The 20,630-nt window shown below is 40.4% G+C and overlaps 11 protein-coding genes across 11 annotated transcripts; 4 read left to right on the top strand and 7 right to left on the bottom strand.

Annotated features, from left to right (window-relative positions):
- Positions 1–128: 128 nt before the first annotated feature.
- Positions 129–1,538, bottom strand: JH06_3022 (hypothetical protein; the record flags this gene model as incomplete). Its single annotated transcript, XM_014671230.1, has 6 exons — positions 129–442; positions 467–652; positions 683–772; positions 804–899; positions 930–1,280; positions 1,301–1,538. 6 exons carry the CDS (start codon positions 1,536–1,538, stop codon positions 129–131), a joined length of 1,275 nt encoding a protein of 424 aa, XP_014526716.1.
- Positions 1,539–1,963: 425 nt separating this feature from the next.
- Positions 1,964–2,351, bottom strand: JH06_3021 (hypothetical protein; the record flags this gene model as incomplete). The annotated part of the gene is made up of 3 exons (XM_014671229.1): positions 1,964–2,060; positions 2,091–2,219; positions 2,287–2,351. 3 exons carry the CDS (start codon positions 2,349–2,351, stop codon positions 1,964–1,966), a joined length of 291 nt encoding a protein of 96 aa, XP_014526715.1.
- A 112-nt stretch (positions 2,352–2,463) lies between these two features.
- On the bottom strand, positions 2,464–2,891 carry JH06_3020 (thioredoxin domain-containing protein 12; the record flags this gene model as incomplete). The annotated part of the gene is given in 3 exon segments (XM_014671228.1): positions 2,464–2,645; positions 2,676–2,844; positions 2,862–2,891. 3 exon segments carry the CDS (start codon positions 2,889–2,891, stop codon positions 2,464–2,466), a joined length of 381 nt encoding a protein of 126 aa, XP_014526714.1.
- Positions 2,892–5,696: 2,805 nt separating this feature from the next.
- Positions 5,697–6,559, top strand: JH06_3019 (hypothetical protein; the record flags this gene model as incomplete). Its single annotated transcript, XM_014671227.1, has 4 exons — positions 5,697–5,754; positions 5,776–5,916; positions 5,947–6,278; positions 6,311–6,559. 4 exons carry the CDS (start codon positions 5,697–5,699, stop codon positions 6,557–6,559), a joined length of 780 nt encoding a protein of 259 aa, XP_014526713.1.
- A 265-nt stretch (positions 6,560–6,824) lies between these two features.
- On the top strand, positions 6,825–7,325 carry JH06_3018 (uv radiation resistance protein; the record flags this gene model as incomplete). Its single annotated transcript, XM_014671226.1, has 4 exons — positions 6,825–6,897; positions 6,927–7,015; positions 7,045–7,206; positions 7,236–7,325. 4 exons carry the CDS (start codon positions 6,825–6,827, stop codon positions 7,323–7,325), a joined length of 414 nt encoding a protein of 137 aa, XP_014526712.1.
- A 195-nt stretch (positions 7,326–7,520) lies between these two features.
- JH06_3017 (hypothetical protein) lies at positions 7,521–7,865 on the top strand (the record flags this gene model as incomplete). The annotated part of the gene is made up of 4 exons (XM_014671225.1): positions 7,521–7,591; positions 7,622–7,730; positions 7,761–7,783; positions 7,814–7,865. The coding sequence occupies 4 exons, from the start codon at positions 7,521–7,523 to the stop codon at positions 7,863–7,865; spliced, it is 255 nt and encodes an 84-aa protein (XP_014526711.1).
- Positions 7,866–8,000: 135 nt separating this feature from the next.
- On the bottom strand, positions 8,001–10,199 carry JH06_3016 (hypothetical protein; the record flags this gene model as incomplete). Its single annotated transcript, XM_014671224.1, has 6 exons — positions 8,001–8,734; positions 8,765–8,910; positions 8,938–9,053; positions 9,078–9,144; positions 9,176–10,122; positions 10,152–10,199. 6 exons carry the CDS (start codon positions 10,197–10,199, stop codon positions 8,001–8,003), a joined length of 2,058 nt encoding a protein of 685 aa, XP_014526710.1.
- Positions 10,200–11,621: 1,422 nt separating this feature from the next.
- On the bottom strand, positions 11,622–14,428 carry JH06_3015 (hypothetical protein; the record flags this gene model as incomplete). The annotated part of the gene is given in 11 exon segments (XM_014671223.1): positions 11,622–12,776; positions 12,807–12,923; positions 12,953–13,312; positions 13,343–13,627; positions 13,658–14,008; positions 14,042–14,089; positions 14,108–14,169; positions 14,189–14,216; positions 14,256–14,315; positions 14,350–14,382; positions 14,402–14,428. 11 exon segments carry the CDS (start codon positions 14,426–14,428, stop codon positions 11,622–11,624), a joined length of 2,526 nt encoding a protein of 841 aa, XP_014526709.1.
- A 69-nt stretch (positions 14,429–14,497) lies between these two features.
- On the bottom strand, positions 14,498–16,171 carry JH06_3014 (peptidase C1A family protein; the record flags this gene model as incomplete). Its single annotated transcript, XM_014671222.1, has 5 exons — positions 14,498–15,641; positions 15,673–15,860; positions 15,891–15,946; positions 15,976–16,124; positions 16,158–16,171. 5 exons carry the CDS (start codon positions 16,169–16,171, stop codon positions 14,498–14,500), a joined length of 1,551 nt encoding a protein of 516 aa, XP_014526708.1.
- A 391-nt stretch (positions 16,172–16,562) lies between these two features.
- JH06_3013 (hypothetical protein) lies at positions 16,563–18,250 on the top strand (the record flags this gene model as incomplete). Its single annotated transcript, XM_014671221.1, has 2 exons — positions 16,563–16,995; positions 17,025–18,250. The coding sequence occupies 2 exons, from the start codon at positions 16,563–16,565 to the stop codon at positions 18,248–18,250; spliced, it is 1,659 nt and encodes a 552-aa protein (XP_014526707.1).
- A 12-nt stretch (positions 18,251–18,262) lies between these two features.
- Positions 18,263–20,283, bottom strand: JH06_3012 (CAMK protein kinase; the record flags this gene model as incomplete). Its single annotated transcript, XM_014671220.1, has 8 exons — positions 18,263–18,640; positions 18,670–18,739; positions 18,770–19,149; positions 19,180–19,334; positions 19,363–19,848; positions 19,878–20,095; positions 20,126–20,206; positions 20,237–20,283. The coding sequence occupies 8 exons, from the start codon at positions 20,281–20,283 to the stop codon at positions 18,263–18,265; spliced, it is 1,815 nt and encodes a 604-aa protein (XP_014526706.1).
- Positions 20,284–20,630: the final 347 nt, after the last annotated feature.

Genomic DNA, 20,630 nt, shown 5'->3' with positions numbered 1-20,630 from the left:
GAAGGTTGGTCTCATTGCTGCTCGTCGTACTGGACGTGTGCGTGGACGTATTGAACCTTAAGCAGATCAATGATCAATGGTATGTCGATTTTGGAGATTATTTGTTGATTGTAACGAACAAACAGTCATTACATAAACTTCATTTGGCGCGAGAGTTGATTCCATTTAGCAGTAAGTTTGGTGAACATCTGCAAAATGACCTTACTATTGATAGACAAATGTTGATCACTCAATCGATAGGTCGTAATAATCTTAAGAGCATTAGCATTCACTTCAGATTCCATATTTCTCTGGAGTAAATTCATCAGAGTCCGATATCCTAACGAATTGACATCAATGCCATTGTTATCAACATCAATTGATACCAAATTCTTTAAATAACCTTCTTCCAACAGAATACAGAGCTGTAATAGTCCCAACTCAGTTATGTTGTTATCTGGAACTAATCATTTCTCTTCATTCCTACTCTTCAAACTCAAGAATGATATATGTTTATAGGCTCCCCTTCTAGCATATTTGCAGAATTCTCGAACATCAAAGTCAGTAAGATCATTTCCCTCTAAATCCAGGCGTTTCAGTTTTCGGAATTTGAGAGGATGTTTCGAAGAGTACTCAAAGAGAGCTCGTAAGGCTTTTCCATTAACACCATTATCTAGAACTCATTAGATTTCTATTTTCGTACAGCTATACACCAGATTTACAAGGTTGTTGTGAAAACTGTGTTTCATAAACTTGTTGAAAAGAAGCACCCCATAAAGACTATGATGCTCCCCTAAGAATTACTTGATCCTTGCATTACTAACATTTGATCGTGTTTTCCATAGTATTGAATAAATGGACAAAATAAGGAATTTGGTTAATATTCAGATAGTCCTGGTTATCACGATGCTTAAACAACTCTAGTTCTTATTCATTCAGTACATTCTTACCATAAGCCTTAGGACATATACCATCTCCAAAATACAAACAAATTACTGGAATGAATGGCATGATTGTTTCTGAAGTGGATCTGTAGATAGTCTGATATCCTTCTGTTGTCTTCGAAACAATGGGTTTATTACTAACAACAGTTGAAGTTCCTGCAGCTGATTTGGATATTTCCACAGGTTTCTTTTCCGTCGCATTCTCCACAATCGACATATCCACCTTCTTTTTGTATGGATCTGTGGATGTTGCATTTGGAGGACGTTCTCCTGGCTCATTTAGAACAGGAGTGATTGCAATATAAGCACTCGAAGGTGGAGGAGGAAGAGGAGCAGGATCCAAGACGAAATCCAGAGCTACATTGTTAGAAATCTACGGAGACTACCTGCTGGGAAATTCAGAATGAGTTCCAATTGGTGATAGTGATGATATTCATCTGAATGCAACTTCCACTTACCATGATCATTGATAAAGAGTCCATAACAATGATCGAAGGTATAGTATCCGACGGTAACTAAGCCGTTGACAACAAGAATCACACAGAAATAGAAACCCAACTTCCTCCAGAATCCTCTACAGTCAATCACTATATCAAGGCATACGGAGCTCCCCATCGTGGTAGAAAAGAGAATATGGAAGCAAATGGTCCGCGTGGCGCTTCTGCGGCTTTTGAAGTCGTTTCAGTAGCAAAGAACCGTTTCGGTTGACAATCTGAATAGATTCGACCGGATCTCATTGAAGAACAACGCATCATTGGGAAAGAGGAAGAAAAGTAGCGACTGGGTCCTCTCAATGACTTGAAAATCTATTAATCAATCTAGATCCAAAGGTTAAACGGGTAGAGAAGAACATCGCAAAGGAGAAGTGTATGAACACTGTTTTATCGATCCAATTTGATGGAGACCCGATTTCAACAGTTGAGAGTAAACCGACATAAACACTCCTGGTTCCCAAAAAGAGAATGCGTAGGACTCAAAACAAACAAAGGAATCGCTGGTATAATACACTTCAAAAAGAAGTCTCACCCGACTAGAATTGATTACTTCTTTCCCTTCTTCTTTCCAGGAGCTTCTCCTCCATTGGCCTCAGCTGCTGCCTTCTTTGCTGCGATTTTAGCTGCAAGACGAGCTGCATCACTGCCCATAAGACAACTAAACCAAAACTACTTTTCATTACGGCTCTGCGGATTTCCCTCTTTTCTTTCGCCTACTCCCTTCTTCGCATGTCTCGCCTCAGAACGCATTCGGTCAACCTCTCTCTGATTGCCTCCTGTAGGTAATAAAAACCATTTTGAACTTCCTACTGGTCATTTCAGTCAATACTACGGTATCAACACCTCTTTATAGAATAATCTGGAATCACGGGAATGAACCGAAAGCTTGTTGTATATTGCTTGTATTTCTCTGATTGTATGTTGTGATTGCCATGAAAATAGAGTTCAAGTAACAATATTTGAGGACTCAATTGCACAAGAGAGCATTAAGTGGAATGAACCCTAAGACTAGTGAAATTGTATTCCAAACAAAAATGATGTTCATATTACAGTTCACTTTCAATATGCTCCTTCTTGACTGCTTTCAAGAAGTCTCTCATTCGCTCATTTAGTTGTTTTGCACTTCGATAGTAATAGCGATACTGATAATTCAGTTGGCTAGAAACGGTTGTCCAACTAATAGTATTGTTTGGATAAACAAAAAAGATTTTTGGCACATAAGTACCATCTACACTTCATTATAAGGATCAAAACTTACCATAATCAAAGATTTCCGATTGAGGATCATTCTCACCATTACAACTGATCATAACAAACTTTTCACTTCGCTTAATTAGTTGTTTATATCCACGCATCTCATTACCAAGTCGAACACAAGAATTGCTATTATCACGATGGAAAACGATCATTCCTGGTTTCTTCGTCTCCTTTATCTCATAAATACCATCAGCATATGTTCTCCAGTTGATCTCATCTCCTAGTTCTCCTCCTAGTGAAGACGTCAAACTTAACGAAAGAAATATAAGAAATACAATAAGAATGCGAACCATAAACAAATAATAGAAAAGCCTCAAGGGAGGATCGAACTCCCGACCTTTCGCTTACTAAGCGAGTGCTCTACCGACTGAGCTATTGAGGCACTACTTATTTTTTCATTGTTATCTATTTAACGGTACCTCCTTTCTTATCCAGTGTTATATCACGTTCCTTGTTCATCCAAACAGTAAATGCTAACTCGTGTAGTTGTAGCAAACAGTGTCGAAGCATCTGCTCTTCGCTGTTTTGGCGAGTCCTATCACGATGTGGTTAAATCTCTACATAGAATCGATGGAACAGTATGTTTATCTCGTATCTGTATTGCTTCGGAAGAGTTTGGTTGTCTTCTGCGATAGTAACAAGTAGAGACCTTATGCATTGTCTAGATCAAGATTATTCCGATGATACTGACTATTTGTATCGGTTACAACACAATTCGCTTGTTATTGAGTTGTCAAAGGATCTACCAGAACCTGTAGGTGCTTCAGAGAAGTCTAGTGAGTGTGATTACTTTTTTCTAATTGTCAGAACAAGCTCTCGAACATCTGAATCAGGTAGCTCAGATGAACGAGTTCCTAGCTTCGAAACCAGGTTCTATTGGAGTTCAAGAGTAGTATCATATAATAGTAATTAGCAATAGGCCTTCACTGGAATCAAATGCAGGACCAGCAACATCGACTCCAGGTACTTTTCAGGAAGTGGGTGATGCAATTTCTCCTGTTACTCCTCGTGTTCAAGCCATCAGTGACAGTGAAGATGACTGGACTTCTCTTCCAGCGATTCCCCCCAAATCTTCGAATATTCCTGTTATTCCTCCAAAGCCCTCCTCTCTTTCGCAACCTCCTGTTGAAATGGCGACTGCTGAAGAAGATGACATATTGTTCTCTCTTCGTCCACCTCTCCCAGTTCGAACTTCACGTCGATCTATTCAGGAACGTTCAAAGTCACCAGAAATTCGTAAGAAGGGTAAAGACTCAGATGATGATTTTGATTGGGAGTTATTCTGGAAGGATGCTGAGAAGGAAGAGAAAGATGCCCCACCTCTTCCTTCTGGCCCCAAGCCTAAATTGGAGAGAAACAGGTTTGAACTACAAACAGAGCGAACGAAGTTGGCATCGTCTGACTGGAGTGATGAAATGCCCAAAATACCGCTTTCTTTAGGACAGAATCAGAAGAAGACTACTAAGAGACGTCAATCCTTCAGTAGTAGGAATGATTCGAAAGTAGAGAAAGGCCGAGTACCGCAAACTGGTGCTAGGGATGTGTCGAAGAAGGCAGGAGCACAGTCTCATCCATCATTAGATGACTGGAGTGATGATGACTTGCCTGTACCCAAACCTACCAGAAGACAATCCTTTGTGAGCCATAAAGAGTTACCAGTGAAGCAAACAGGCCATATTCCTCCTGCTACACAGGATTGGAGTGATGATGAATTACCTATGAAGCAGTCAACTCCCATTTATGCTACACAAGATTGGAGTGATGACGAATTGCCTGTACCAAAGAAAACAGATCATGTTCTTCCTTCTAAGCAGGATTGGAGCGATGATGAATTGCCTGTGAAGCAAACAAGTCGTACTCCTCCTTCTCAGAGGGAGTGGAGTGACGATGAATTGCCTAATCCAAAACAAACACGGAGACAGTCACTTGTTATTCACAATGATAAAAAACCAGTCCATAAACCAACAACCTCTCTTCCTAAGAAGAGCAGAAGCAGCGCCAAAGTATCAGTAAGACAAACACGTCCTCTGGATGACTGGAGTGATAATGAGTTGCCTGTGAAGACACAGCCTCAGCAGGCTTTGGATAACTGGAGTGATGAACCACCTATGAAAAACACTCAGTCTTTGGATAACTGGAGTGAGGACAGTGACTTGCCAGCCATCAAGCCAACTCATCCTCGACCAAGTCAGTCAGATCGGAGAGTGCTCAAGTCATTCAAGGAGATATCACATCGAGTTCGTGAACCCATGGATTGGGATCCCAAAAGGCCACAAACTGTTGATGATGGACTGTCTGCTGAAGAAGAGATGCCTCGCAATAATCGGAATAGATATTTGGATTTAGAAGACGAGAGCTCCAGTAGTGATTGGCCTGAAGAAGCACATCCAACAATTCTGAAGGCCTCTCCTGAAGATGATGTCTTTAACATGTTTAATGGATATGACTTCTCTAAACAGCCTTCTGAGACTATGAAAACGCTTTCTGTTGGAGAATTGTTGACTCTCGGAACCCAGGAGGAAATTAGTAGAAATCAAGTACATACAGAGAGATTTATTGAGTTCTAGACACCACATTCAGACTATGAATTCCAGAAACGTATTCGAGAGAAACTCAACACTCTTCCAGATATTTCGTTTCTATCACAAGAAGTTGGATTATTTAGGATAGTTGACTGTTAGAGCATTGTATTCTGATCCCTTGTATCCTACATTCTCAATCAGTTATATTCAATTGAGCAATATGCTTTGTTTGTTTCTATGTGTCGAAACAGAACTCTAACATATTGAATCGTTCGGCTAGAAATCGGCAGCCCTGTTCATTGTCGTAATTCACCGAACACTCCATTTCTCAACAATAACAAAGGGAACATGAATTCTACTATTGCTCAAGAGATTACGAGCACATTACCTCCAACTGCATATCGAAGGATCCTACCTGGACTTGTAGTGGTGTGTTTTGTGTTCTCACGCCTAGCGTCGTCTTACTCACCTTCGGAGTGTGCTCGTGAGAAATATACAGAATGATGCAATCAAGGAAACATGCCAACTCTCGTTCACTATTCATTGTTGTAACTTTAGGTAGATGATATTGAGGTGTAGATGAGCAAAGTATGGAAGATATTGAGAAGAGAAATGAAATCCTTGTGTATTCTTCTGAAGTGGTCGCTGATACGATCAATCCAGAGTGGAATGAACTGGGATGCCCTATTGAAGTAGTGGAAGAGTATCTCAATGAAAAAGGTAGGATCAGGAAAATGTGATATGATTTAGAATTCATTTTGCGTGTTTGGAACAAAAAGGAAAAAGATTCTACCGTTTTGATTGAAAAGAAGGTGATCATCCAAGAACTCGAATACATTGCTCCTTTAAAGCCAATTGATACACTGAACGACTTATTTAATGAGTACATATTAGAATCCATCTTCAATGTTCTTGTTCGTATTGTGTCTCATTTTCAGGCACTTCCATTCAACTCCGTGCTCTTCCAGATGACAGATGGATTCTTTGCATCTCACGAGTTATGTCTCTTCCTCCGCAAGAAAGGTGTTCTCAAACCACTGCATGTTCCTGAAGTGACAATTGAACCTACTGGTCCCTTTGTTGTAGAATTTTGAAACTAGTCCTCATTCAATAGTGTGACTTCCACTTCACCTTGACATCCATGCAACAGCTGTACTTACAGCAGTCTCACTCGAAGCAAGATGACGCTCGTATGACGCTGATGAAAACGATGGTTGAAGATGCGATGGCTACTCCGATGGCCATTAATGCAGCAAGCGTCCAATCTCGTTGTTTGATGAATGATATTCGTCAGTTACGTGAAGAAGACAAGTTGTTGCAACAATATTTAACAGAAGGTAAAGATAATGGAGATGTGCGATGATAGAGACGAAGGAACTGGATTCTATGAAGGAAGAACTTCTACAAATGAAGCAAAATCTACAGGACCACTATGGAGTGAAACTAAGTGAATCAATTGATACATAGAATGTAGCTGATTACGAGTCTGTAATTGAGAAAGAGCATCAAACCATCCTATCACTCCAGTAAAGCTATTGAGAGAGATAGTCATGTTTAGACAACAAGATGTTTCTACCAGTGAGAGTCTTAGGGCCCGTCGCACCCGTCTGTTAGCTTTCCTCTCGTTCATGTTCTCCATTCATAAAATCGCTGGTACTTATGTGATCAATGGTGTGGAATTCCCTGAGGATATGTTGCTGAGTAGAAATAGAATGAGTATGATAATTTAGGAGGAAATACTAAGTCAGTTTCCACAGATGTGAACATTGCTCTCGGATTCATCGCTCGTCTTGTTCTTCTCCTCTCCAAGTATTTCATGGTATCTATTTTATGGAAGTATGATTACAGATTCCTCTTCCTTTCTCTATTGACTATCGTTCCTCCTTCTCCTTGATCACTGATCCTCAAGTAGAACCTCCTGTTTATCATCCATTATACCTCGGTCAGACGAATAATAAAGATGCGAGCTTTAGTACTGGACTGAGAATGTTACGAGAGAATGTGAAAACGGTAAGAATAGAGATGATTTCTGACAATAGGTGTTGAGTATGGAGGGAATTGGTTTGGGTGAAAAAGATGAAATGCTGGGCGGAATTGATGCGTTGTTCAGGAAGTACATTTTGTGTTAAGACTAATTGCATTTCCTGTTTGTTGGTCCGAAAGTCATCATGGAGCAGGATCAGGAGGATCATAGTAATCGATTTACATCCCAAGAAGTGGAAGAAATCGTGTTTCTAGATGAGATTGAGAAGGAACTCCAAAGTGTTGAACGGTCGTTCGATAGCGGAGATATGCAAGCATTTGGAAGAAACAGAGACGAGATCATGAATCGATTTGTGGAGTATCGGCGAAAGGACGATGAAGTCTTCCATCGACACTGCGATGCAATTCTAAAGTGGATTTTGTAATGTATTGTCATAGATAGGGCTCATGTAATGAAAACCCATAATGCAGAAGGAGAGAAAGAAGGAGAAGATGATATTATGGATCGGAGAGAACAGCTACTACAGACAAGAAATACAATTCAAGAACGAGTAGGAACCAAAGTTGGTGATCATGTGTAGACAGGCGAACTCAAGAAATTATTGTATTCAAATTGTATTTCTGTGATGTGTAGAAATGATATTAATGGGTTTATAGCCGAAGGGAATGGATACAGTATTTGTTAACAAACAATCTACTCGAAGAAAAAGTGATAAGTATGAATTGTTCCAGGCATAAGAAGCAAAGAATGACAATCCAAATGTTGTTTAGTCTTAATAGCTGCTAAGCCTGAAATGTCCACTTCAACTACTCTCTATATATTATTCCACAAACACAAACAGTACAGTCACCACTCGCTTTAAAAATAGATTACACACATTTATCGCAGATTCCATTTTCGAATCCTCTGATAGCAGATTCTCAAATCGAACAACCAACCCATCCATCAGCACAAAAGGTCTACTAACACTAAGAATATCAATATACCACGGTAACACGTCATCTTGTATAAGAGATAAAGCCTCTTGAATCTTTTGTCGTTTCTGGTTTCCCTGGTTCTCCTTTCGATCCTCCAACATACTCAATACCACCAAATCAGCCTCTAATTCGCGTTCTGCTCTATCAATCATTCTTTCGTTTCTTTCCAACCTCTTTTCTTGCTTCTTATCCAAATCCTTCACAATCCAAATATGTTGAGGATCCAGAGAGAACGTGAGATCATCTTCAACACGGAGATTCTGTTTGTCTGGTTCACAATTATTATACAGCATCCAGAAGAAACGATGATACTGAGACATAGAATGCCTCCCCTCCTTCAAATGTCTGTGATTTGTTGTAGGAGCAAACTTAAGTTCATGACGGAGGGCTAGATGGTGTTCCTTCTCCCAAACATTTGTACTGGGTTCAGGATAATCAATAATATCCGCAAAGTGTGTGCTACGACGTACAATAAATTCAAATTCATTTGTAACCAAACCTCCAGCATGTAATCGGTCTGTGAAGAGATGATACTGATCAGACAGTACAACATGACTGTTCACAGGATAATAATTCTCTATAGATCAGAACAAGAATCCAGTCTCACCTCCAGGACTTCCTCTCTTGTTCTCAATACCCGAACTACCTCGACCTCCCTCATCAACACTCACTTTAGAAGAATCCATTGAATAGCGAATTACTATCTCTGCTGAGATGTCCATCTGATCAATCAGCAACTCTTGTTCCCATGAACTACGCCATATACCTGAATTCTTAAACATGCGAGTTATAACCATCATGGAGTTCCCATATCGTTGTTCCACTTCTGTCATAACCAGTCCCTCGTGAACACGGATACGAGGATGATTCGATCGAGGTAAGAAGGACAGCAAATGCTATACATCACAGAGAGATAAAACGAATACTGATCCCAGAACCATATTGGTCTCTCTTCTCTGCGAAACAGAGACTGGACAGAAAACACGACTATTATTGGAATTCAAGAATAAGGACTTACTGTCCAGTACGACATGCACGCACGTCAGATCCACGGTATTGCCCCACATAGCTCCTGAATGGGAAGGTTTCATTTCCATCTGTCAACGACTCCATTTCACCTTGAGAGTCTAAGATGACCCCATGGGCTGATTCAACCACAATAGCCTTCTCCTTCCTAAGCCCCATTGTTCGTGTTCGATACTCTGTGTTGTTCTTACAATGCCGAAGTACGATCACACGAGAAGAAAGAGGAGAAACTTCAATAGGAAGAATCAACAAGATTCCCTGGTCAATATCACTGTACACTTGTTGACGAATCAACTGATCTGACTCCGAGAAGGCACAGATGGCAGGAAATCCAACAGAAATCTTCATAATCGTGTTCATTGGGTGTGAATGAGGGTTAAACACAAATAAAACGACTTGTTCACTCAAACTGTTCATTTGCAAAGAGTTATCAAAGACACTTCCTCTCACATCAACTTCATGATCATCCAACCCTAAATCCACCCCATAGCAATCTGTAAACAAACTGTGAACAACTTCACTCACAATGTGAAGTGAATGACGAATCTGTTTCTCCACCTCATTCAGATTCGCCTTGATTGCTGTTCCTCCCAAGAAATACCTTCCTAATCCTATCAGCAATTCTTCACGAGCTGCATGAAGCCCTAATGTTGCCTTACGCAGTGTCTGAGATGTGACTTTGGGTGTCTGATGAAGGACAGTTGCAACGAGAGTCTCAGCAGACTGAATTACAGACAGAGCATGACGAAGAGATCGCTTGAACTTGGGTTGATTCGAATACGGACCAATCTCATGGTGAACGTTTGAACCTCTTACGAAAAAGGGAGTTACAGAACCAAATATGACCGGTAATTTAGATTCCTCTAATTGTGAGGAATAGTAGGAGATAGATGATAATCTGTTCAGTAATCCTTGAATATCAAGACTACGTAACTGATACTGGATAAGAAGGAAAGGATGACAAATACCGTTGTATTTGTACCAATGCAGAAAAAGCCTTGGAAAGTGTCAAACATGTTGAACTCTGAATATTCCACATCATTATCACATTTCCTCCGTTTGGATGTTGAGGAGAGGTCTGTGTATTGACCCAGCGGACCAACTCATCAGTCCAGATGTCTACATTCTCCTTTCTACCAATGAGTCCAACTATCAAACAGAACTCTCTATCTGTGCAACGACATCGAATATTGACAAGATTTGCGAGGATGTTGGAGTGCTGTTGATAAGTGTGCGTGATTCGAAGATATGAGGATGACGAAGGGGAATCTTTCCATAAATAAACAGAAGGCTTGGATTGGGCACTATCTGAGTCTACACCACCTTCAGCAAATAAATGTCGCAATGGATTAGTTGAGTCGTAATAAGGAGAATTACTGGCCATGTGATGAATCACCAGATGTGTGAGTCCAGCCTGTTTCAGTACTTCGAGAAGACTTGAGGGATAAATGTAATCACCAAGAATGAATCCAGTTGTCACCGTCAGATTGAATGTGGATTGAATCCAGTATTGACCAGCTGAGATAGACTCAATAAGATCATGATAATGCGTTATTGAGATATTCATCAATGACCACAATCCGGCATTGAAGACAATCTAACTCAAAAGATATGATAAAGTGTACCTGGTCATTTCTAACAATTCTCTGGATTATCATCTGTTTCTCTTGGCTTGCTGCTGAATACCACTTCTTAAACGAAAAAAGATCTGTGACTCTACAAATCATCCTATATTCCTTCTAATACGTCACACAGATAGTTGAAGAGGATTCAAGAATTAATAGCAAATCATCATACTGTTTGAAAATTGTCTATTATCATAAAATTTCAACCACTATTACTCGTAGAGCCCCGTCAAAAGATAAATAACGCAAACTATTCACATCAATGTAGGAAATAATAGATAAAGAAATACCTGACTTGGCTAAGAATGAAATAACTTGTGAAATAAAAACGAGCAGTCTGTTTAGGACGAGCTTGTTTGTCCGGTAAAATACCATAATTGACGTAATCTGTTGATTTAAACTGCATTTCCTCCTCTATAGAATGTGAATACAACAACTTGAAAACCAATCACAATTCTTACCAGTAACATCATCTATATCAATAGGCTGGAATTCGTATTCTCCTTCCCCTCCATCAGACTCTTTGTTCATATCTGTAGTAACAAAAAGAGATTGAGAGTGACTCAGATATTTTTGACTATTCTACTGTTCATAAAACATAGGGAATGATACAGTTACAATACTGGATGAGTAAATGAAGACATCAAAACAGAGAAAGAGAATAACCAGAATTACCAGGATCTGATGGAAGGTAGGATTGAAATTCCGATTACCCATCTTCAAGGAACTGAAGATTATCATATACATGTAGTGCATGTAAAGTGATTCGGCTGTTATCAAGGATTGAAAACAAACACTTCTCAACTAGAGGATTCACTTCCTTTGTAGTAACATTTCCACTTCACAACGACGGTCGTGTTCTGCTCCCACTTCCATTTCCAATTCATACTTGGAGTCCAAAAGCCACGTCACCGAAGCTTCAATAATCCGTTGAACTGCATACAATTTCGTTTCCATCAGAGTAGGTTCCCGTCCCTCCAACTGACGGACATTCACAATGTATTCTTCTTCAAGAGTCTCTAACGAAACTTGTAAATCCAGATCCAACACGAGACGATCCATCACATAGGATAGCAAACCATCGATAACCGTGTTTAAGATAAGAAGTTCGTAATCAGTAAGACTACTTTGATTGTTTCCGCTTTCTCGTAACAATACTTCTAACTGCTCTGCATGTGTTGACCACAGGACAGCAGCAGAATGCTGCCTCTGGAGCTGAGCTCGGAGAACAGCAGGATCGTTGGAATCTATGAGCTCAATAGACTGTGTTTGGTTAAGAGAAGATTGGACACATGCCGATAATTCGTCAATCTGGCGTAAAAGAATCTGATTGGTGGATGTCAATGTCTCTGTCTGTTTCTTCCAATAAGCGATAGACGAAGTATCATTTGTAACATCTGAGGGATTATTGGTATCAAAAGAGATCATAGTATTGAGTGTTGCATCATATCCTTCCAATTGTTGAACATGTGAACGAAGTGTCCGAACTTGGTCCTCTAATTCTCGAATTGATTGTTGTTGCTCCTCATTCTTCTTCTTGGCATCATTTTCACTATTCACAAGATATAAGTCAATACCCTGTTCCACTAAGGATGCAGTGTCATCGATCACTTGCTTGATATCCCTAGTTAAACGAAGACTGATTGTAACACTTCCCAAATGACTTGCTAAACGTAAAACTTGATCACACAGTGTTGGTTCAATTGAGTGATTCGAACAGAGATCACATAGTGAATACGACAGCGTGAGAATCTTTGTACAAATCTCCTTACACTCTGATTGCCATTTCTCACATTGTTCCTCTTTCTCAGCTACTTTCTTCTCCAATTGGTGGATTTGTGTATCTGCTTGCTTGGATCTCATGTTCGCTGAAGTTTGTAATTCTCCATTCAAAGTTTCACTCTGATTCAATCGATCAGTTAACTCCTGAATCCGAGCATCACGAGAAGTCACTTCCTTTGTACACTTCTATCGATCAACCCGAATCTCTTATCCTACCTTCTGAAGCTTATTAACTTCCTCTTCCATCGAACTACTAAGTCGCTCTAACTCTTCCTGCTTCAGCTTCAACTCATTCTCCATAAGCTGCGATCGACTGACCTGTTGCTGGATCTCCTAGTATGGAACACTCAATCCTCTCCTACACTATCCTGCTTTGCCAACAATTCCTTCAGTGTGATAATCTGTTCATACCCAGCTGCTAGTTTCTTTCGATCCTGGTCATGTTCCTTCTCTCGTTCCTCCAACTGCGTACTGAGTTCCATTAAATGGTGCAATTTCTCAGTAAGAGCAGCTCGCACAATCACAATATCAGGTTCCTGTTGCATTGCTACATCACACTCCAACTGCTCGACTGGATTCACGAGCTTGTGATAGTTGATAGTCAAGCGCTCGTATTCTCCATTCAATTCAGCCAACTCATTCTCAGCAATTCGACGTTTGGCTCGTTCTTCATGAAGAGAATGAATTGCCTGAGTGTATTTCGCTTCTAATTGAGATAAATACTATCAGTTATCAGCATATTCAATCAGTACGTTGCCTGTACCAACAAATGGAATCTGTTGGAGTCCAGTGCAAGTTCTCAGTACCTCTAAAAGGCGTTGATTACTCTCAGTTAAAAGACTGATCCTCTGTTGATCAATGACTCCTGATCCTTTAGCAGATTCCGACAATTCCACAAAGCGAGTTTCTGATTGGATAAGCTTATTCTGCAAAACACGAGTTAACGCCTGTAGTTCATTATCACGCAAAAGGGCCTCCTCGTACTGTTGTTTGTGATCTTGGTATTCTGACAGAATGGAATCGCATTTAGAACAGACCTAATCATGATAGAATCAATCTGAACGTACCTTAGCATACTCCTTATCAAGTGAACTCAGCTGGGTCTGAAGATCCTCCACCTTCTCTTGTGTCTCAGCAAGAAGATCATAGAGAGCAGATGAACTCAATATTGACAATCCAGGGACTGGAGAAACAGGTTCACCACTATTACCGTTTTGAAGTGCTAGTAAAGAGTTTTCCATCATTTCACAACGAGATTGCAGCTGATTTCGTTTTTGTGTTTCTTCCACAGAAGACACAAGAAGTGCCTCAATCCGTTCATTTAAGCTTTTTATCTTTCTCTCTTTGGCTTCGGATTCCTCTTCTTTGGAAGCGATTAACTTTTCCAAAGATTCTACTTTCTCTTCATCACTTTTTATCTACATTGTTATACTCCAATGATTCAAATATACCCTCTCTTTATACTCCTTAAGTAATTGTTCATACTTTTGATTTAGTTCCTATCTATCATTAAAAACATATAGAGTAGACTTCATGTTCATGTTTTTTCTCGTTGAGCAATTGACCAGCAGTAATGATCCTAGAACAGTACAAACTACTCTTCTCCTGAACGTCCGATAACTCTTTCTATGGAAATTAGCAACCAATTAAAAGAGAAATCCCTACAGTGAGTTTCTCGATAACCTTACGCTGATCCTCAACTTGCTGTTGCAGATCGGCATTTTTCTATGCTCTAAACCAAAATATAAATCCTAGCTACCGATTCTAAGTCCTCATACAGAAGATGAGGATCCTACACAGTTAAACCAAACAATGGATTGTACATCACTTAAAACCATTCTCTAATACAACTAAGAATAATTCAGAGAAGGTTAGAGAAAGATTGTGTCTAACAAACACATCGCTTCTTAAGCAAGAATAGGATACGAAGGGCTCGTGGCTACACCGCAGATGTTATTCTTTCTAGCAATCTTGATATAACCCTCATCACCCCAATGAGTAGACCAAGAGTTCTTGATGAGCCAATAGTCCTTTCCGTTCTCAGTTCCGTAACCAACAGCCAGCACAGCATGAGCCTGGTCCTCGACAGCCGAAGAGCAAGAAGGATCATCAAACACTCCCTCAGCATAGAACAAGAAGTCCTTGTTCACAGCCACTCCCACAGAGATGGGACCCACGTTAGCAACAGCATCCTCCAACTCCTCAATGGAGAAGGGAGTGGTCAGCACGTAGTCAGTGATCTTGACAGCAGCAGCTGTCTTGTTGAAGTGGCACCAGCCATCAATACCCAAATAGTGACCGTAGGCAGAATCCTCCATCAGACCGCCATTGTGAAGCATCCAACCATAAGCACGGAAATCTTCACCTCCATTACAGCCATCATTACCAAAGTTCCATGAACAGTCCACCAAGTTCTGCTCGGAGAACTTGAGAAGCTTACCATACTTGAGGAAGTACTGTCCCTCCAGCACACCGGTGGTTCCATAGCTCCAGCAGCTACCACACATGCACTGATCCTTCACAGGAGTCACAGCACCCTTCTCTCTCCAGTCCACAAAGTCAGGCTTCACAGCATTGCTCATCATATGACGGTGGTTCTTGTAGTCCTTATTGTTGCTTCTCTTCAGTCCCAACATAGCACGAAGCTCGGCATCTGACTTATCAGCCAGATGATTCAGACGAAGCTTGTAGCTACGGTTCTCGCTATTTACCTTTTCAATGTACGCCTTGTTACGGAGGAAGTTCATCTTGCGTCTTTGGTATTCTCTGCCCTTGTAGCTCTTGTGGTGGTTACGAAGGAATCGTCTGAACTGAGCATTACCAGTCTGAGGGAAACGGGTGGCAAGGAACTTGTGAGAATCACCAACAACAGAACCAGGTCCAGGGAAATCAATGCAAGTCCACTGCTTTTCGGGCTCTTCGAAGTCCTCAGGGGCAGGCTTCACATAGTCCACACTGATGTAATCATAAATGTACTCGTCAAAATGAGAATGAAGGACGGTGTTGTATCCAACCATGTAGAAACGAACAGGCTTGAAGTTGCCAATATCCCTATTCATCATGTCCACTCCAGAAACATTACTCATAGTACCAATACTTATTCAGCTTCTCGCCATTCTTCTCCTCATAGTACCAAACACGGCAAGTGTGCTCACCGATCTTCTCAGTCTTTTCCTGAAGCTCAAAACCTTCAAGATCAGGAAGGATCGAATTCAGAGAAACGTCATCCTTGTGGATGTTGAAACAGGTCTCGTATGCAATCACAGGCACCTATAACTTACCTAACACGAAAACAATTACAATCGCATAACCAACCTCCTTGTTCATATCATAGAAGAAACGGTTCACACCACCATCTACGATCAATCCAAATTAGTTTACATACAGTAATCAAAACGAGCCTTCTTGGCAGGTCCATCATAGTAAACGAAAATAGGCTCCACGAAATCAGCATAAGGCAGAGTCACGGTGACATTAGCCTTGTAATATTCTGGGAACTTTGGGTAAGCAAGAGCAGTTGCAATCAACAAAGCACTAGTTAATTAAATCAAATTCGTACATCTCTACATTACGAAGTTCATGGCTCACAAGATAATACTGGATTAGACACCATGAGAGTTACGAAGAAAGATGATTCGATGAACGAATTATTCCAGCTCATTAAAAGAAATAGTGCAACCACTTAACACTTTTCCACAATTCGGAATGCAATTCGTTCATCTGTGTTTTGGTAGTAAATTGAGGTTAAATTGTATTCTTCACATTGATAGCTAGAAACGAATAATCAATTCATCGGAAAAAGCCTAGAAGATAGTTTATAAACCGATCTTTAGGATATTAGTAGGAAGGGGGTGTAGCTCAGATGGTAGAGCGCTCGCTTAGCATGCGAGAGGTAAGGGGATCGATGCCCCTCTCCTCCAACTTTTCTTTTCTAGATTTGATTCTTAAAAGAACTCCCTCAATCTGTTCCCAATGTCAGAGGGGATTCGTTTGACGGTTCTTGGAGCAGGTCAGAGTATTGGGAAGAGTTGTTTTCTTTTATCTGTAAATGGCATTCATATCCTTTTGGATTGTGGGTGTTATGTAGGAAAAGACACCAAGAAAGGACTCCCTGACTTCACCAAACTCCCAAAGGGTGTTACTGTGAAGGACATAACGGTAGTACTAATTTCGCACTTCCATATGGATCATATTGGTGGATTGGTGTATCTCACTGAACAACTCAAGTATAAAGGAGATATTTTAGCATCCGGACCTACACGAGCTATTCTCCCTCTTCTATTGAAAAACAATCGTTCGTTGATCTCAAGTCAGATGCAGATGCAGACAACGGTGACAATGGAACTCTTTGCAAACCTTGTAAAACGGATAAAGGAAGTGGCTGTGAGACAAACAGTGCAAATCAGTACATCCTGTTGTTCTGTTTAATTTTAGATGATCGATTGCGCGTTACAGCTCATATTGCAGGTCATGTACTTGGGGCCGTTATGTGGGAAGTGCAGATTGATGACCGAACCATTCTTTATACAGGAGATTACAGTGAAGATGGGACGAAGTTTATTCCATCCTATCAGCTCCCTCAGCACTTCTTGTTGCCCAATCGTCTGGATATGTTGATTATGGAATGTACCTATGGAAACACAGATTTTAAGTCCTTCAAAACTAGGCAGACGGAACTAGTTCACATCGTTATCGAAACAATCCGAAAGCGAGGGAAAGTGTTAATTCCCTGTTATGCTATTGGATTTACTCAGGAAGTGATCGTTCTAATTCAGCAGGCATTACTCCAAGAGGGAATGAAAGCTCCCATTTACTGTTCTTCGTCAGACAGTCTCAGTGTGCTTCCAATGTATCAGTTCTTCTCTACATGGGTTTCTGGAACCTTATCCAGCAAATCGGAAACTATCCAGCAGTTTCGCACTGATTTTCTGGATTCGCCAAATCCCTTCATTCTTTTTGCTTCTTCAGCTACTATGACTACAGGTGTGTCCAGAACAGCGTTTGAACGATTCGCTTCAAACCCTCTCAACACTGTTATATTCCTTGGCCAAAACAGTCCCGAATCCTTCATTGGGCAGATGCTAAAAGAAGGCGCAAAATTAAATGGTGAAACTCCCGTTCTTTGTAATCGGGTTGTAATACCGTTTTCAGCTCATCCAGACCGCAAGACAAATATTCGTCTGATCGAGCGAAGTCATCCCCAGAGTGTAGTCCTAATTCATGGAGATAAGAACAATTGTGCGGGTTTTATCAAATATTACCTAACCAGCCATAAGGAGAGTCCTCTGTTGTTAATGCCAGAGAACGGACGAACTGTTCAATACATTCCAGAAGCCCAACGAGTACGAATGTCTTTGAAACAAGCAGTGCATGTACGAAGAGAAGGAGAGAAACGCTTGTGTATAGAGCAAATGTTACGTTGTGAGAATGGGAGAGCGTATTTAGAAGATGGAGTTGCAGTTCCTCTGTGGAATGCTGTGACATTACCATGTACTACTGAGAAAGCGAAGGAGATTATGAGCCAATTAGAAGCTAAACAAGATACTGTTCATGTGCAATATGAAGATGGTGTGATTCGGATTACTTGGTTGGAAGGATATCAACATGAAGCAACCGCTTTAATTACTATGATCTTTCGTGTTTGTAAACAAACACAATGAAAAAGAACAAAGCTACACTTTGGTTGTAACAGATACCAGTCTTGTAGACTCGGGCTGAACATGAAGACTAGAAAAATGTCGTGTTGTAGATACGGCAAAGGTGCCCGAATCATTTCCTTGTTCCGAGAATGATGAACACCGTATAGGCTTATTTGCTTCCATGTCTGGTCCCTTCGATTCTTGGGCCTTCTTGATCTCCTCAAAAAGTTCACTCAACTTTAGTCGAGTTGGAACAGGAGCTGCTGTTGGAAGAGAAGAGCATTGAACAGCCCCTGCTGCTTTCTCATTGGTTATCATCTTTGTATTCATGATTTTTTCCAAATCCGTCTCTGTTAAGGCTTCTCGCTTCTCTCCAAATGTCTTCATGATGATCCTCTCAATTTCACTCATCTATGTCATATCCCTTCTCCAATCCTTACAGAAATGCTTTCACCGAAGAACAAACGAAGATCTTCAACATGAATCACACCATCATGTTCACGATCAATCCTATTCCTCATTAGATCCAGACTTCATTACAATTCAAATATCAATTCAGCATATTCTCGTTTCAATCCTTCTTTCCTTGCTAGACAAGCCGCCAAAAACTCAGAATAATCAATATATCCGGTATTATTGAAATCAATACCATGAAATAGTGATAATAACATGTCTTCATTTGTACTTAATGTACTAATGGTATCATAAGCACGTTTTTTGGCATTTTCATCAACTTGACTATCTAAATGAAGTAGTTCTAAACCATTTGGAGGAGTATCAACTGGATTGGTCGGTTGACGAGCATGCTGGGTATATTGTGAAAGATACATGATAGCCTGACGGAATTCTTCCATTGTGATTGTCCCAGAATGGGTTTTATCAAAGAATTCAAATGCATCTTGGAGACGCTGTAATTCTTTCTGTTTATTATCGAATTCCCAATTTCAAACATTATTCAAATGATAAGCAACAGCTGTCATAGCTGCCTTCTTTAATACATTATACTCTTGAAATCTTTGAAGATTCTCCACAATTAGAGGAGAAAATGTATGTGGAACTGAAGGAACAGAAATATTAAACCAGGGATGACGTTGGGCCTGAGCCGCTATATATCAATCTTTCTCCATTGTTACCTGTCATTCGTTTAGTTGGATCCACTTGAAGAAGACCTTCGACAAAGGATTTTGCTTCCAGCGATAAGGTTGACCAGTATCGCCGAGGATAAGGAATCTTAATCTTTTCTGTATCATAACATTGGGGGTCCATCAATTGAGCTGGAAGAGGATTGCGTCCAGTGAGTAAGAAATATGTAATGATTCCTATAGACCACATATCACAACTCTTGTTATATCCACTCCCTTGATAACCTTTCAAATAAACTTCAGGAGCTATGTAATTCCGTGTTCCTACCAGGCTGTGAGTGTACTCAGAAGTCGTCATTAACTTGCTTAACCCAAAATCAATCAATTTGATTTCAGCATCTGGAGAACTGTCTGCAAAGATGATATTACTTAGCTTTAGGTCGCGATGAGCAATATTCTTATAATCATGAAGATAGGAGATGGCATTCAAGATATCTTTCACAATTTTGCATGCATATTCTTCACTAAACTTATGTTCTATACTCAATAACTCACTGCTCTACTACCTGGTTGGGCCATTAATCGATCAAACAATTCCCCTCCAGAAAGGAGTTCCATTACCAAATAGATAGCAGATTCTGACTCGTAAATCTCATACAACTTGACAATGTTCTGATGATGGAGACGTGCGAGGATTAAGGATTCTGTAATTAACCGCTCTCTTGCAGCATTCGGTACACCCAAAAGATTGATTGTTTTCAAAGCGAAATGCTCATGAGTTTGTCTATTCATCAGAAATATACACTAAAACTACCGATCCACTACAACACGAACACTACCTGTGACTCCTGCTCCCAGTTCTTCGGATGTCAATGCGTAGATATTCTGGATATATCTGACATAGATTCCACATCCCAAGTCTTACTCATTCCGATATACTGCATTCGAAACGCCACACAGAATGTCGCTCATGCTACTTGAGGCCCTCGATGCCGTAATTAAGTCTTCACTGACTTCTGTTATGACTGGAGTACAGGGAACGACTTGTTCGGGAACGATATCTACTATTAAGATCAACAAGAATACGTACTTGAAGGATGGTCTCGAACCGGTGGAGTTTTATCATTCGAATGTTTTGAATGGCAACTACCCATGGAGTAACCCCTTCGTATTTGGAAACAGAGAATCTGCACCGAATCTTATTGAATCTTGGAATTGACGAATAACTTAGTATTCGTTCTATGGTTATTTGGGGATTGGGACCCCCAAAAGATCCTGTCGCAACCCTTCCACAGTTATTTGATTTCTGGAATTCCAGT

This window comes from Blastocystis sp. subtype 4 (genome assembly GCF_000743755.1).
Source record: "Blastocystis sp. subtype 4 strain WR1 chromosome Unknown seqid_0182, whole genome shotgun sequence".
Lineage (NCBI taxonomy): Eukaryota > Bigyra > Opalinata > Blastocystidae > Blastocystis > Blastocystis sp. subtype 4.
The sequence above is the reverse complement of the archived record's forward strand: the minus strand, read 5'-3'. Positions and strand labels throughout refer to the sequence as shown.